The sequence below is a fragment of the Mustelus asterias genome, chromosome 23 (assembly GCF_964213995.1).
Source record: "Mustelus asterias chromosome 23, sMusAst1.hap1.1, whole genome shotgun sequence".
NCBI classification, from domain to species: domain Eukaryota; kingdom Metazoa; phylum Chordata; class Chondrichthyes; order Carcharhiniformes; family Triakidae; genus Mustelus; species Mustelus asterias.
The window spans coordinates 62,792,049-62,809,250 of record NC_135823.1 but is presented as its reverse complement, the minus strand read 5'-3'; the positions used below and the strand labels follow the sequence as shown (position 1 = coordinate 62,809,250).

Genomic DNA, 17,202 nt, shown 5'->3' with positions numbered 1-17,202 from the left:
CCCTAGGTCCTACCCACAATAGGGCCCGCCCACAAAAGACCCCACCCACAATAGACCCTGCCCCTTGGCCCCACCCCATTGGCCCCACCCCCTTGGCACTGCCCGATGCTCAGTGGGCTGTGCCAAGGTGCGCCCTTCGGCAGTGCCAGTGGGCACAGGCTGGCACTGCCAGTGTGCCCATGTCCAGGGGGCACCAAGCCTCAACTGCCTGACTCCCTGGGGGCTCCGATTGCCCCCCTTTCACTGCGGCAGGATCTCCCGCTAGTTTAGCTACTCTATACCCCGCCGGAGTGAAATACTCCTGGTGGAATGGGAGATGCTATCGGACCCGGATTCCATGCCGGGCCCGATAATGACATTTAAGATGCATTACAAACAGACTTAAATCACCTATCTGTCATCCCGCTGGTTGCCAGCGCAGTCCCGACTGAGCCTGCTCTCCAGCAGTGGAAGACGCGCATGCATTGGGAACGCATGCACTAATCCCACGAAATTGCCAACACGCGCATCTCCCAACCCGACCCGCCAAAATGTGTGCTCGTCGGGATGGGAGAATCAGGCCCGATGTTTCTTCTTCTGGGAGAATCTAGAACTAGGGGTCACTATTTAAAAATAAGTGGTCACCTATTTAAGACAGATGAGGAGAAATGTTTTCTCTCAGAGAGTCTTTGGAACTTCCTCCCTCAAAAGGCATATCAGAGCCAGAGTATTTTTAAGCCAGAGATAGGCAGATTCTCGATAAAAAGTGGATGTATGCTTATGGGGGTAAGAGTGAGGAGTTTGGGTTATAATAACATCAGTCATGATCTTATTGAATGTTTGAGCAGTTTTGTGGGACCTAATTCGTATGTTCATATCCTCGTATATACATTTACGAGTCTACAAAATAGATTTAAAATATAACTTCTTGTCCTATTTAAAGTGTTCAACCCCATGCTGGACAAGTTAATATTAACTGTTTTCCATTCAATCCTTACAATGATTTCTTGCAGGTTCATGATGAATGTGACCTGGAATGGCAGAGACCTCTCCTTCACACGAGATGGATACCAGGCTAACCCTAAGCTAGTGGTGATTGTACTGAACAAGGAGCGTACCTGGGAAAAGGTATGTTTTATCTTTCATTCCTTCCTGTTTCGGAGCAGGCTTTAGATTTAGTAAATCACTTGATTGGGGACCAAATGGTCGACCAATTTACTATTTTCATCACAAGGTCCAGGGTCACTTTACTGATCATTGAATTTTGTTTAAATATATGCTTTCTCACACATTAAGGTCAGAATTCTCCACAGCTACTGTTAATAATACTCAATTGTTCACTTGACAGAACTAGATGAAAAATGAATTTCAATTTCTCTCTCTTCCCCGCCCTGCCACCAATGTTCACTGTGAGTGGTAATATTCTCTTGTTGCAAATCACTCAACTTGACAATTTGATGGTGAATAAGACCACATTCAAATGGCTGTTAGATTTTGCTCTTCAATCAGGTAGGGAATAGTTATTTGAATGAGAAATATGTATGTGTGCATTTGTATATATGTATGTGTGTCGAGATGCACTCACTGCATGTCTGAAAAGAACATTTATGCCTTAAATGTGCTGCATCAACACTATGAACTATTCATGTAGCACTGTAGCGTGAACAAAACCTTCCCAGATATCGCTTTAAATACTTTGTACTTGGATGGATGAGATTTCTTTTCTTGAAAGGAATACTGACATAAGAGACCAAAAGAGAAAACACTGGGAAATCTCAGCAGGTCTGGCAGCATCTGTAAGGAGAGAAAAGATCTGACGTTTCGAGTCCAGATGATTCTTTGTCACAGCTTTGACAAAGGGTCATCTGGACTTGAAATGTCAACTCTTTTCTCTCCTTACAGATGCTGCCAGACCTGCTGAGATTTTCCAGCGTTTTCTCTTTTGGTTTCAGATTCCAGCATCCGCAGTAATTTGCTTTTATTATTGTCATTAGAGAGTTGGAGTAAAATGCTCTGGTGGAATGTATACAGTTGTACTTTTGTGTGGTGACCCCCCCTTTTACTTATTTTTCAGAGGTGAAGGTTGCTTATGAGCTGGTGACCTTAACATTCCACATAGCACCGCCTCTGATAGGTTCACCCGCAGATTTTTCACTCTTGTAAATAGAAAATATAATTCCCCTGTGATCTGTAATCCTAAACTCTTCATTTACTTTCTCATATTATAAGTTTGTAACTTTGATTCACGTGGTCCAGCAGTGAGAGGATTTATTAAGGCAGTGTTATAAAAAAAACTCATAGTGCGGGATTTTACAGCCTTGCTCGTCTCAAAACAGTAAAATCCCTCCCGAGGTCAACGGGCCTTCCCTCACCTGCTACGATTCCCGTGGCAACGGGCCAGTAAAATTCCGACCATTGTATCTTTGTTAGATCAATTATTTCAACATGAAGACTTGTAGCAGTTCTCCTTGTTACTACACTAAACTAAATACTTGAGGCCAGAGAATTTGACCCATATGTAGGATGGAATCTTCTGCTCTCATTGGGTGGCAAGCTTGGAAGCAGGGCTGGCATCTAATTAGGCAGAATGGTGGCATATCAGAACCATACTGGCTTTCCGCCTCTGTCTGAATTAAATTCTGGATGGGAAGGCCCATGATTGACCTACCAATTATGCCAATTGAAACCCTTAAGTGTACAATTAATGACCACTTGAGGTCTCACTGCCACTGATATTAATCCTGCTGTAGGCAGGCCTGTCACCATGCCACATGCACAACATGTAAACCTGTGTGAGCTGCTTGTCACTTCCAGTAATGGGGGGGTCCCTCAACCAAAGGCACATAGTGCCCGATGGATGAACTCAACATTGGGAACAGAGGCCCACTAAAAGTCACCTCTTCCCTAGCTACCAACCCCTCTATCCACAATCTCTCTCCCCATGACCCAAACCCTGCAAAATCCACCCTCTGATGTTACTTACCAGTGTCCTGGGTCACTCTGTGATCCTGGGACCCTCCTGCCTGCTCCTCCAGCAGTAGCCATAGCCTCCCTATTGGTGCTGCTGTGCACAGAAATGCTGGTCTCTTATTGGCCGATGGCTCTTGGTAGTGGAGACTTTTGCCCTCAGGATCCTGATTTCAGGGGAAGGCCCGCCAGTAGCCTCACCATGGTCTGATTGGCTCTTGGTTCGCTTGGCCTTCCTGAAAGCACAGGTCTCTCACCAGTTCTCCAACCAGCTGGCAAGATCCAATACCTCAACAAGATTCAGCCTGTAGTCTGGGAAGTAGATACTTTCAAGCATTTCACACATTTTTTTTTAATACATTCCGCTCACACATCCTTGTTGTCACATAGACCTCAGGGGAAATCCTCTATCACAAGTTGTTGCACTCAGGAAACATTGCGATTAATCAACTAAAGGTAATTGCATGTCAACAAATATCAGCTTTTTAGTATCCTACAACAGGGCAACCTCTATATTGCTGATTCAAGTTCAGTGTAAGTACATGCAACACGAATTTGCAGAAATGTATCTATTTATATCTTGACATCAAGAAGGCAGAATTTTAAAAAAAAGATGGCACTGTGCTAGAGGCTTGCTAAAGCCCAACTTTTAAAAAAAATCAGTAGAATATAACTCTTTATGAAATGAAAGGGATCATCTTCCTTGCTCTCTTCCCTTGTAGCAAGAATGCATCAAAACACCCTCTCGAGTTGCTTTAAAAATTAATGTTTGCAACAGATTAGGAAGCACATTGACTGAGCAGTCATTCCACTACATAAGAGAATAAGGCCTTTGATGGCAATAGAAATTGTGTGGTTCATCATTTTACTTTTATGATGCATACACGATACAGGCAAAATGGATCAGAAGGCTTCCTTCTGTGCTGTAATCGCAGCAGTGATATGGCATTGCTAATGTCAACTGTATTACAGAATAACACATTTTCACTTGGCCTTATTCAGAGCAGTAGCTGCTGGTCACAGTGAAATGGGCACCAAAACGTGATGATGGGCACAATTTTAAATTAAAGCAGTAGGTGGAAAGAGATTATTTTTGTTGGAAGATGAGAACAACTGCAACACATCATTCAAATAGACAGCAGATCCATCACTGGTGCAAAATCTCATGCAAATATATGCTGCATACACCAATCTCATTAAAAAGGTGGAATTTATTGAAAAAATAATAAAAGGCAATCCGCACTGAAAATGCTTCGCTTGATGACAATGGGAAAACAATTCATATAGGTTTAGGCCATAAAATTAAATGGTAGATACTTTAACAAAAGAATATCCACCTCTTCATCTCTTTCTCCTCCTTTCAGCTGCTCCTTAAAACCTACCTCTCTGAGCAAATCTTTTCTCACATGCCCTAATATCTCTTCATGTGGTTTCGTGCCAAAGCCTTTCTGTTAATGCTCCAAATTACGCACTTTGGGACATTTGTCTGCATTAAAGGCACTATATAATTGCATGTTGTTGTACTTATTGACATGCTTTGGTCAATACTTTTATTAAGAGATAGTTAGAATAATGAGCTAATCCTGAATAAATGCATAAACAGAGCAATAGGTCAACACATTTACCCGAGGCTTCACCACCACTTCTTGCCACCCGATGTTGTGTTCCTCTTTGTAGAGAAATTATTGTAGTGATTTTGGTCTGCAGTATTTTGTATTCATTCCCAATGTCACAACCCATTGCAGCTATTGGAATTGTATTCCCATTACTGTGAAGCAGTGAACTGGTACTTTGAAATATTCCCTCAGGAATCGGTAGCCTTTAATCTTTCAGAGAAATTATTTTAAAAGTTACTGTGATTCAGTATTTTATTTTTTCTCCTCGGGCAATATGACAGCATATTTGACTGGATTTTATGGGGGAGCATATTGCTCTCCTTCACCCCCCACCTCCCCTGCCCCCGGAAACAAAAGCCATTTCGTAATAATTTGGTGATAACACACTGGGGTGGCCATAACTAGCTGAGGGTTGCATTTCTGCCTCTCAGCGGAAGGAAGTACTGCCCTTGAGAGCTGTCGGCCAATGTGGTTTGCTCACAGCTCTTGCATTCCCAGCAGTGCTAGATTTCAGTAGTGAAAATGAAAATCAAAGATGGAAACTGGACCCAGGTAAGTCCTGGACCTTTTGGCTGGAGAGGGATTGGGCACTCTAATGAGAGGGTTGGGGGGTAGATTTTGGAGGCCAGGTGGGGAGGCACAGAGTGGGGAGTGGGGGCCCCTGTTGCGCTCAGGGCACCACTCAAAGGATATATCCCCATTCCTTCCCATCTTTACACCAACTTGAAAATGGCCTTCCCATTCTTACCTGTCTTCTACTGTTCAGCGTTTCATGGCAGTGGAGGTAGATTGAGCACCTGAGGTAAGCAAAGTGCCCACTTTAAAGCCTCAATGGGCCTAAAGGTGAGTTATCGGTTGCCTTACTCACCCCTATTATGGGGACTGCATTGGGGATGGGTGGGAAGGCGGTGGGCTAGCCACTTTGCATGTTTTACACTCAAAACATTTCACACTGGCAAGGGGCTGTAAATTCAATTCATTGTATCAAACCATTTTGGTTTGATTTGATTTGATTTATTGTCACATGTATTAACATACAGTGAAAAGTATTATTTCTTGCGTGCTATACAGACAAAACATACCGTTCATAGAGAAGGAAATGAGAGAGTGCAGAATGTAGCATTACAGTCATAGCTAGGGTGTAGAAAAAGATCAACTTAATGCAGGGTGAGGCCATTCAAAAGTCTGACAGCAGCAGGGAAGAAACTGTTCTTGAGTCGGTTGGTATGTGACCTCAGACATTTGTATCTTTTTCCCAACGGAAGGAGGTGGAAAGAGAACGTCCATGGTGCGTGGGGTCCTTAATTATGCTGGCTGCTTTGCTGCGGCAGCGGGAAGTGTAGACAGAGTCAATGGATGGGAGGCTGGTTTGTTTGATGGATTGGGCTACAGTCACGACCTTTTGTAGTTTCTTGTGGTCTTGGTCAGAGCAGGAGCCATACCAAGCTGTGATACAACCAGAAAGAATGCTTTCCATGGTGCATCTGTAAATGTTGGTGACAGTTGTAGCTGACATGCCAAATTTTCTTAGTCTTCTGAGAAAGTAGAGGCATTGGTGGGCTTTCTTAACTATAGCATCAGCATGGGGGGACCAGGACAGGTTGTTGGTGATCTGGACACCTAAAAACTTGAAGCTCTCGACCCTTTCTACTTCATCCCTGTTGATGTAGACAGGGGCATGTTCTCCTTTACGCTTCCTGAAGTCAATGACAATCTCCTTCATTTTGTTGACATTGAGGGAGAGATTATTGTTGCCACACCAGTTCACCAGATTCTCTGTCTCATTCTCATTTTAGGTTGAACTATTGGCAAAAAACATAAGGATATTTACTTCTAAGATTTCAGTTCTAGAATTTATTGCGTACAACACCATAAAGTGGTGTACAGACAATTTCAAGCAGAATCATTACCTTAAATATTACCAGGTACTTTTCACACTATTTGTGACATTTGCTGCTAACAAATATAATATTTTACATTTGAATTTATTGCTGAGAAACACTAACAATAAAATTTGACCAAGAATACAAAGCTGAGAAAAAGTGTTTTGCCAAAAAACATAATACTGTCATACAGAATTTACTGTATTTTAGTACATTACAAACTGTAGCCAATGACAGTGCATCACACCAGTCTCCCTGTACATGAATTTATATGCTTCTTGTAAAGGATGTCGAAGAGTATAACAGGAGGACCATGCACTCCAAGGGTGAGATCATTGGATCTCAAGTATTTGTAATCCATTTCCAGCGAAAGTGAGCCTTTTAAAAAATAAGTTTTTATCTTCTGTCTCTCTTCTGCCCAGGCCTTGACCCATTGTTGGTGAGAGTTATTGAAGAGTTAGTTGCACTGCCTTTCAAGCAGCAGCTGGTGTGTAGCATTGAAGCAACTGGTGGATAATAATAAAAGAAAAGGCCAAGAAAATGTTTTGGGCGGGATTCTTCGGTCTCATCCATGGTGGCACTGGGCCCAGGTGCCCAGGGGCACAGCCATGGACATCACTGAGTGGCCACACCTTGGAAGTCATTCGGCATGGTGCGGGCATCTTGGCCCAGACTTTCCACTGTGGACGCCACCCTTGCAGTATTGGCCTGCATATCACTCAATGCTGGCACCATGTCCTACGAGATGAGGCTGCTGGACTCCTCCAGTTGTACCTGCACCTGCTGGAAGGTCGCTGACACCCCCTCCTGTAAAGCCTGGCTCTGCTTTTGCATGTTGACCATCACTGGGCTGAACTTTCCCAGAGACCCAACATCTGCTTGGGGACAGGAGTTCTCGGGGAGCCATCAGCCCTCCAATTGGCTGCTCTCTTGGATGTTCCAGTCTCCACCTGATGTGCAATAGCAGCTGCTCAGCGGCACGTGCCCCAGAAGCCTGTCCATGAACATTTCCCACTGAGGTGAATGTCTCTGCGCTGGAGCTTGGTGCTGGTGAATGCAGTAACGGTGTGTCTGTGTCCTTACTGAAGCTGTGGCCCAGGGTGCACGCAGGGATGGGACAGCAAGATGCTATCCCAGATAGCCTGGCCTCATCCAACGGAGAGCCTGCAAGTCAAAGAACATGGGGTCAGCTGGTGGAGATGTCAAAGGTGTGAAGGAAGATACACTCACCTGAGATAGGTCATCTGGATCACGGTGCTTTGGGCTCTTACTTGCTCGCAGTCAGCGACAACTCACTCCTGGGTCTCCTCTGCAATTTCCAGGGCCCTCTCCTCAGAATGGGTGACGACTCGTACCTCAGGGATGCCCCTGCCTGTCTGCCCGCTCCCTTTTGTCAAAGGCAATCTTTGTCTATGGGGACACAAAGACGACAGAGTGAGACTGACTTGTATAGGGGGCTGATAGCTGGTAGCATATGTGGCCATGGAACCACTCCAATTGATGTGATGTGAACTGCGATGTTGGGGGGGGGGTGGGTGAGGTCAGATGGAGATTCTTTGTGCCAATGATAGAAGGTGGTGCGGTGGGATCGAGAGGGTTTAAGGTGAGATGGCAGAGGTGAGGAACATGTGTGATGCCAGGGGCAGGGAAGTGGGCACTCATCCTTGCCCACTGGAGCAGGTCATTTATCTTCTTCCAGCATTGCATGTCCTGCCCTCTTGGTAAGCCTATGGTGCTCACTGCAATGGCATTGCTTCCCATACCTCCGCTACCTCAGCTGAAGGCAGCCTCCTGCCAAATTACGGGAAGAAGGTGGATCTCCTCTCCTCCACAGCTTCAAGCATCCTCTCAACCTCCGATTCCAGAAATCTGGAGCAGACCTTTTCCCAGCTATATTGCTAGCTGAATTGAGAGTGCTGCTGAAGGGAGTGCTGAAATACTGCTGCCGCTTGCAGAGGCCTAACAGCTGAATCTTGACTGCAGCGAATCAGGCACCAGGCATCGGAAAGTCGGCGTGAAACACGTGGGGCTAGAACTGGCTATTAACATATTCTGAATAGTGCACGCAGATTGCTGGTAGTCAGTCGTGTGGGTACTTAGTCCCAATTTGGGAGAATGGCGGCGCACATATTCTCTTTATCGCCAGGCCTGCATACTTTATCTCTAGAACATCCACCCAGACATTTGCTCATCTACTGTTGAAACCTTCATCCATGCCTCTGTTATCGTTCCAATTCTCTTCCCACACCTAGTGATATACTAAGGCAGACTTTCATCCAGTTACTCCTGGAACAGGTGGCTAATCTGTCACCCTTTATCATCTTTAGACTCAACTATTCCGAGGCCCTCCTGTCATGTGTTCCATCTTACATAAATCTGAGATCCAAAATTATCCTTCTTGCATCCTAATTCCTGTTCACCTTGCATCCCTCTGCTCACTAACTGATGTTGCAACTTCAAAATTCTTATCCTTGTTTTCAAATCCTCCATAAACTCTCCCCTTCCCAGCACGGTAACCTCTTCCAGCCATACTAGCCTTTGAGATTGTTGCACTCCTCCAATTCTGGTCTCTGCACATCACCAAGTTTAATCCCTCCACCTTTGTTGGCCTTGACTTCAGCTGCCTTGGCCGTAAACTCTGAAATTTCCTCCCAAAACCCCTCCATTTTTCTATCTCTCTTTCCTTCTTAAAGATGCTGCTTAAAACCTGCCTCTTGGACCAAGATTTCAGTCATCTCGCCTAATACCCTCCTATGTGGTTCAGTGTCAGATTTTGTTTGATAACAGTTCTGTGAAGCACTTTGGAATATTTTCTACTTTAAAGGTGTTATACCAGCAAGTTGTTGTTGAGCTAAAATCAAAAGCCTGCTGACCCACCTTGCTCTAAATCCTGCTGACATTTTGTCGGAGTAGGAGCTCTGAAATGTAGTTATAGAGTCATAGGGGTGATTTAACCATCACGTTTTTCGACGTGACACAGTGGTAAAGTGAGCCATAAAGCACTGAGCGTGATTGCCGCCAGTTTTCACGGCCAGCACCATGTTACGAGGGCCAGATACCTAGCGCGGTCAGCCTCTCGGTGGAAATGGGCAAGAGGCAAGTTAATATATTTAAATCTATTAAAATGAACATTTATATCTGCTTACCGAGCCTGGTGCTCAATCGACAGGTTTGACCCCCCTTTATGACCTCTCTGGGAAAGGTTCGCGAACAGGGAGCAGTCGACTTCGCCTCGCCACTGGAATTGGACGCCATTGAGACCCCCAGGGAAGACGAGGACATGGGGAGTGTTGCCCCTTGGGCAGTACCAGACTGGCATCTGGGCAATGCCCACCAGGCAGTGCCAGGGGGCAGGGCTAATGGGGGAGGGGCTAGTGGGGGTGGGGCCAGTGGGTGGGGCCATTGAGGTAGGGGAAATGGGGAAGGATTAATGGGGGAGGGGCTAATGGGGAGGTGGTAATGGGGGAGGGCTGTTGTGGGTGAGGGGTTAAAGGGGGAAGGGGCCCGCTGCCACTCTGCAGGGATCAGTGGGGGGAGAGCGGCAGGTCCACGATCAGTGGGGGGAGGGCAGTGGGTCCGTGATCAGTGGGGGAAGGGGGGTTTGCGATCGGTCTGGGCGGCAGTGGGTGGGGTGGGTCAGCGGGGGCTGCATCTTGGGCCGTGGGCCCCTGCAATTGCGGGGTGAGGGGGAGCTGTTTCTGGCAGCCTGCAATAGCAGGGGCCTAACAACTCTCTCTTCTCTGTCAGACCCTTGCTTCTGCTAATGTCAGCATGTGCACTTCCTCCCTCTGCGGTCTTTCAGGTGCATTAAACCTCGCCCACCAGCTTCTGCAGCTCGAATCTGATGCGCTCAAAATTTTGCAGGCAGAGTGTGTATGGGGGGGGGGACTAAAACGGGCCTCGTAGTCAGATCTGAAACTCTCTCAGTTTCAAGTCCGCACAGCACTTAGAATAAAAATGGTAAAATCGCCTCCATAGAGTCATAGATGTTTACAGTATGGAAACAGGCCCTTCGACCCAACTTGTCCATGCTGCCCAGTTTTTACCATTAAGTTAGTCTCAACTGCCCGCTTTTGGCCCATATCGCTCCGTACCAATCTTACCCATGTAACTGCCTAAATGCTTTTTAAAAGACAAAATTGTACCTGCCTCTACTACTACCACTCGGTCCAGACAATCACCACCCTCTGTATGAAATAAATTGCCCCTCTGGACCCTTTTAAAGATGAGTCGGGAAATTGAAGGAATATGTCAAGGTCCTGGATATAAAATTCAGAAATGGAAGACCTTACCATAAGATCTGAAATCAAATTACTTGAATTTGTTAATGTATCTGTCAAGCCACTTTCTTTGTCGGTGGTCACAGATAAGAGGTTCTGCTGAAATGTCAGATATTCCTAGTTGAAGATGACAGAGTAAAGCAGAACATGAGAGAGAGTTGTGTAGGCAATGTACTAGAATCATCTGATGAGAGGCCTAAGAGAATGTTGGCTTCAAATCAAATGTGAGGCCTTGTTAAATTTATGATCTTCAAAGGAATCCTTTTTATTGCATGAGTAAGGATGACCCAGTAAGAGCAATTGAATTACGAAGGCCAGGTGAACATAAAGGATATTTAATGTTTCCTAAAGCCTCCTTTCTGATGTCACTGGACCACAATTTTCATTAAAAATAGAAACAAGGGTGAAACATAATTTATTCTCATGATCATTTATTTTGTAAAGTTGTAAAGCACTAAAGGTGGAATAGTTATTGCGACTTCATTAAGTACTTAAATTTCTTAGCAGTTAATGACATATTCAGATGTTCTCCCATGGAAATAAGTGTGCGCAATAAAAATCAGAGTTAAAAAGAAAATAAACCATAAATGTTAAAAATCGGAAATAGAAACAGAAAATGCTGGAAATATACAGTAATTTATAGAACTATACAGCACAGAAGGAAGCTATTTAGCCCTATACCAACTCTTTGAAAGAGCTATACAATTAGTCCTATTTCCTTGTTCTTTCTCTGTAGTCCTTTTTATTCTCCATCAGGTATTTATCCAATTTCCTTTGGAAAGTGACCATTGAATATGCTCTCATCACTCTTTCAGGCAGTGCATTCCTGATCTTAACAAAATACTATGTACAAAAAAAATTCTGCATCTTCCTTCGGGTTCTTTAACCATAACTACCTTAAATTTGTGCCCTGAAGTTACTGGCCAGTGGAAACGGTATCTCTCTACTTACTCCATCAAAACCTCTCTGATTTTTTAACACATCAATTAAATTTTAACCGTTAGTCTCTAAGGACAATGATCTGTTCCCTAACCACTTCACGATATAGAAATCCCTTGTCCTTGGAACCATTCAGTAAATATTTATTGCGCTCTCTCAAAGACTTCAACATCTTCCTAAAATGTGATGCCCAGAATAAAATACAATGCTCAATCTGAGCCTAATCAGTGATTTATAACTTCCTTGTTTTTAAAAGTTTATTTTTTACTGTCACAAGTAGGCTTACATTAACACTGCAATAAGGTTACTATGAAAATTCCCTAGTCGCCACACTCTGGCACCTGTTCAGGTAAGAAGTCTAGCAACACCAGGTTAAAGTCCAACAGGTTTATTTGGTAGCAAAAGCCACTAGCTTTCGGAACAGGCTGTTCCTTTGTCAGGTGGGTGGGAGTTCTGATCACAAACAGGTTTGTGATCAGAACTCCCACCCACAAGCTAGTGGCTTTTGCTACCAAATAAACCTGGTGGACTTTAACCTGGTGTTGTTAGACTTCTTACTGTGTTTTCCCCAGTCCAACGCTGGCATCTCCACATCATGATCTGTTCAGGTATACAGAGGGAGAATTTAACATGGCCAAAGCACCTAACCAACATGTCTTTCGGACTGTGGGAGGAAACCCACACGGGGAGAATGTACAGACTCCACACAGACAGTGACCCAAGCTGGGAATCAAACCCGGGTCCCCAGCGTTTTGCGATAGCAGTGCGAACCACTGTACCACCGTGCTGCCACATTTATGTGTGTAAATTCACAACTCTGTCTGCTGCTCCTCTCACTCTGAAATCATACAATTTAGTTTATATTGCCTCTTCATTCTTCCTTCCAAAAACTGTCACTTCAGATTTCTTAGGCATCGTTTTTGTGCAATCTTCCATATAAACACTTTATGAAAACTGTTCTGAATAGGTTTCTGTGTCAAACTATTTCACTTATTGAGTGCTTTCAGATTCTGGTGGACCTGTTTCATACTTCCAATGAGTTCTGTTTTTCTTCCAATTCAAATGAGTTTCTGTGGTTCTTGTGAAAGAGAATCTTTTTACCATTGAAAAGGTAAAATTATGTTTCAAAGACCAAATATGTATTATGTTTTTGGAAGGATGTGAACCCTTTCTGAACAGAAGTTTAAAATGGAAGCAACCCTTAAGATGTAAGTGTTATTGCCTACAGATATAACAGAATATTATTTTGCGAAGAGTTTTATTGCTGTTTGAGGAACTGATTTCACTGTTATTACAAAAGTGGCCCTCAACATAAGATCTAAATTGATTGGTATCTGAAAACTAATAATCAGTTATGGCGATTAATTCGAATGTTATTTCCCAGTAGAAGGTGCAGAAACTCCTACAGATAAGTTTACAAAATAATTAATAATATTATAACAATTAATGCTACCTCTTAATTAATGTTCATATTCTTAGCAAATAATTCCTCAAAGACAATTGTGGATCCAGGACTTTGGTGTAGAAAATAACTTACAAAGTTATCAATTTTGTGAATAGCATCAATTAGCTTATCAATCTATTTGATTATATTTATGTGCATCAATACTTAATAATCAACAGTGGAAATGCAAGTTACCCAGGACATATGTGATCAGACTCGCTTAAAATTATATTACAGCTCCTTTGTTTCCTATCCCTGGGGTGACTCATATCAGTAGTCTCAAAACAATATTTCAATGTCAGTGAGACAATACCCATGAGTTAAAGGCAGATGGTGATTCAAGGAATAGTACACAAATTGAACTTGCTTCACTAATGTCAAAAGGGTTTGCTTGTGGAGTATTGGCAAAAGCCACTTTGGAGTCATAGGACAGAACTTTGATGCCACAGAGGTAGGAAACTGGAGCCGGGTTTGTTTTTGGGTCGGAAATCCTCCAGTGGGAAACTGATTAAAGTTAAGATATGTGCATGCAGAAGCCTTTAATTTGTATCGAAACAAATTTTCTGACCACCTAAAGCTAGTCGGGGAGGCAATGGAGGCTGGTAAGATAAAGGGTGGGACTCATTTATTTCAGGCCCCAAGGCAAACATCACTGTGGTTCCACATTGTCCTGAGGGAGAGATGTGCAATTTGTGTTAACGTCTCCCACTTCACCTGAGGGAAGCAAGATGTCACAGGGGAGCATGAGGCCTGGCATCTGGGGCAAGGCAGCTCCTCACTTCATTGGTGCTAACCTGGATTTAATACACTAGGCCACAAGGAAAAGGAGGGAGGTTCTCTTCCCAGGGGGTGGGATGAGGAGGCCAACTCATCATAAGCAGTGACACCGTTGTGTTCAGCATCATCTCCCTCCACCTACTGTTTCTCATACTCTCTCACCTCCTGCCCCTGTTCCTCCAGGGATGAGCCATTTGCTTTCAGGGTCTTACTCTCCTCAAGATCATATCATTCTGAAGGTTCAAGTTATGAAAAGTACAACAGACCAGGACATTGACCAAGAGCCTTGCAGGGGGATTTCAAGTGCACCATCTGACTGGTCCAGTCCCCAGAATTGTATCTTCAGAAACCTAATAGCTTGTTCAATGGTTACACTAGTGACCAAGTGACACTGATTATATTGCCTCTGTGCTTCTATCTGGGGCTCCTGTAGAGAGGTGAATAGCAAGGGATATCCATTGTGCCTAAGCATTCATTCAAGCACCTTGGGGATTGGAGTGAAGATTTGAGACAACCTGCACTGGTGGAGAAGGATGATTGAGTCATGGCAGCTGCCAGGAAAGTGAATGCACACATGGAGGAAGCTCTTGTGATTGCAGAGCAGTGTTGCCCTTTCTGCGGATGGATCTCATTTGCCAGTCACTGGGTACTTGATTGCCACACGGGTACAATCGATGATGCCCTGCTCCTGGGGGCATCCAACAATGGAGGTGAACTCAGTGCCCTACATCCCCAGGAGGCTGTGCCAATCACTAAATTAGTGTACCATCCAGCTCTGACAAAGAGGGCGTGAGTGACCAGTTGACAGATTAAGTTCCACAGCTGATCCTCGGAAGGAACCGGAAGTGAAGAAGTTCAAGGCCACAGTGACTTTGATGGCTACAGGCAGGGCATGGCGACCAGTGCTGAGAGGTGTGAGGGGTTCAGTGATGAGGACACAAATGTCTGTGACCATCTACCTAAGAATCACTGCGACCACTGACAAGGGTTCTCAGTCATCTCCAAGTAACTCCATCCAGTCATGTGCTTAAGGTTTGGCCTCTGTTGCCTTACTTCTTTGGCCTGGGACTCTGCCCTTCCTGCAGAGTATGTTGTCCCTCTGGAGCAACTGGGTCCAAAGTTTGACAGATGTGCCCCCATTGCCAGCTGGAGCCTTCCTTCTAGACAGGTGGCCGCTCAATTGTTGACCTATTCAAAGGCTGGATGATGAGTTCCCACTCTTCCTATCATTGTCAAAAGCCAATATAATGCCCTTAGCAAGTGCCCAGATCTGCTCCACTGAACATCTGGAGGTGTGGAAGATGCCCTGTGGCTGGATACCCACTCTTTATCCGTCTTCCTTCAGCTCATCAGTTTCTACAGATGTGGATAATTTCGCTGGCCCCTTTCAAATTTAGCTTCACCAATGACAAACTCTTAATGAACTCCAAAACAGTGTTAATTGGTCTCAGTTGGGATAAGAGCAAGACTCCTGTTACTCCTATTATTGCTGGTACCTCATGAAATTGTTATGCTGCCCAGCACCAGTAATTTTGTGGTTCCTTAGCCTCCTTTCTCATCTTCGGGGACTCAATTCAGCCCATGGATTCTTGCTCTTTTTGCAAAGCAATGAGATCTGTATTTTAATTTAACAACCTAAGCCTTGTTGTTTACAAGAAATTGAAAAGTTGTGAGTCTATAAAAAGAACCACTGAGCTACAGCTTGATGGTTGATGCAGTTCCAAACATTTTCCCCTAATTCTTTTAAGTGAAGCAAATCCAAATGAGTGCTTTATAATAGTTGAATCAGCAATCCAGGCAAGAAATCCTGCCAGGAATGCTCCGTGAGGCCCAATGCACATGCCAACAAAGGGAAGAGTTAGCCTCACATCATCTGGCTCAGCATGATTCTAATAACCTGCTCACCGAGCCACTTAGAGCTTAAGCAAAGAGTGTGTTTTAGGAAAGACCACAAAACCTTGTGAGTGTGCAGCATTTAAAGGGCTGTAGCTCCAACATGAAGGAATGTAGTCACTTAAAAATGAACAGTCATGTTTTTGAAAAGTATTGATCCCTTTTGGAAGGCTCAAACATAATTTTTATTTTCATGGAGAGAAAGAAGAGACAGTGTACAATGTCTGGCAGTAAGCCAGGTTCAACAGGGAACAATAGACACTGCTTCATAACCTGACAAGGTAGATGAGGTAGGTGACCCAAGTTTCCTCGCCATAACGGATTGCCTGTGAACCTATTTCTTATTTGCTGTTTGGGAATACCAAGTGTTTGCATAATCCTATTGTTTTTCATCTCATGCATATTCATAATTTAACAGGAGACAACAGGGTACACAGTCAAGATGCGCAATGTTCTGGGCCATTGCTCAGAATCTCCATTTCACACTGGTGGTCATAGCCCAGCGTTGCCCCCAGAAGATGCACTGAGGGACCCCCTGGAAATCTCAATGCAGGGACTGCACAGTTATTTCAAAGGAAGTTTAAACTTCCGATGGATAATTACCCTGCAACTGGAACCATCTAATACTCAAATTTAAATCAGAGACTTCAGATGGTCAGCTAAATAGTTATCCAGGAAAAGTTGGAAGGATTAAAACCACTTCTCCCCTGGGTAACTATGGTACTGAACCCCTGATAAACCCCTAGATTAACCTCCTATCCTCTCCCACCCCCAATCAATCCCCCAATCACTCCTCACTCCTCCCAACCACCCAACCCCCCAGACCGCCGGACCGCTCTTCCTGGCCACCTGAACCCTTCCCAACCACCCGACCCCGACCACCCTAACCATTCACCCACTTAACTTGTACACCTACCTTCTCCCTCGCTTCTCAAAGTGGCTGGGTCATTTAAACTTGCTCATTTTATGGCAGGTAATGCTGTAAGAAGTAGGCATGGCTTCTTTTCCCCCAGTGTTGCTGCTATTGACCTGAGTCAGGGGTTGCAATCTGATAATGATTACCGCTCAACATAAGTTCTGAACCTATATAAGACTGAAAATATAGCTGCACCCATTGCTTTCAGCAGCTTTTCATTGCACCACAAATCTAGGTACTTTTTTCACCCAGGAAGGACTGTTAGTAGGTCATTTGGTGTCATTAATGATACACAACACCTTGAATATTGCAATGGTCTGGTGACAATGCTCAGCTGTGTCATACTGCTCATGGAGATAAAATCACTGGTTAAGTGTGATAGCACATTATCTGATGATGCTGTGCAAATTGGGAGTGATCCAGAAAAGTCACAGTTGAGGGCAGTGGCAACCATTCCAGTCATTGGCAGTGCTTCCCCTCTTCAGATGGCAAAGCTCTACCACATGCT

At 44.3% G+C, this 17,202-nt stretch overlaps 1 protein-coding gene across 1 annotated transcript in view; it reads left to right on the top strand.

The window, feature by feature from the left end:
- Positions 1–17,202, top strand: part of grin2aa (glutamate receptor, ionotropic, N-methyl D-aspartate 2A, a) — a 327,307-nt gene that overhangs the window by 178,309 nt on the left and 131,796 nt on the right. Inside the window, exon 5 of the mRNA XM_078239844.1 lies at positions 993–1,107. Coding sequence (XP_078095970.1) covers positions 993–1,107 — 115 coding nt within the window. The remainder of the gene's footprint in view (positions 1–992; positions 1,108–17,202) is intronic.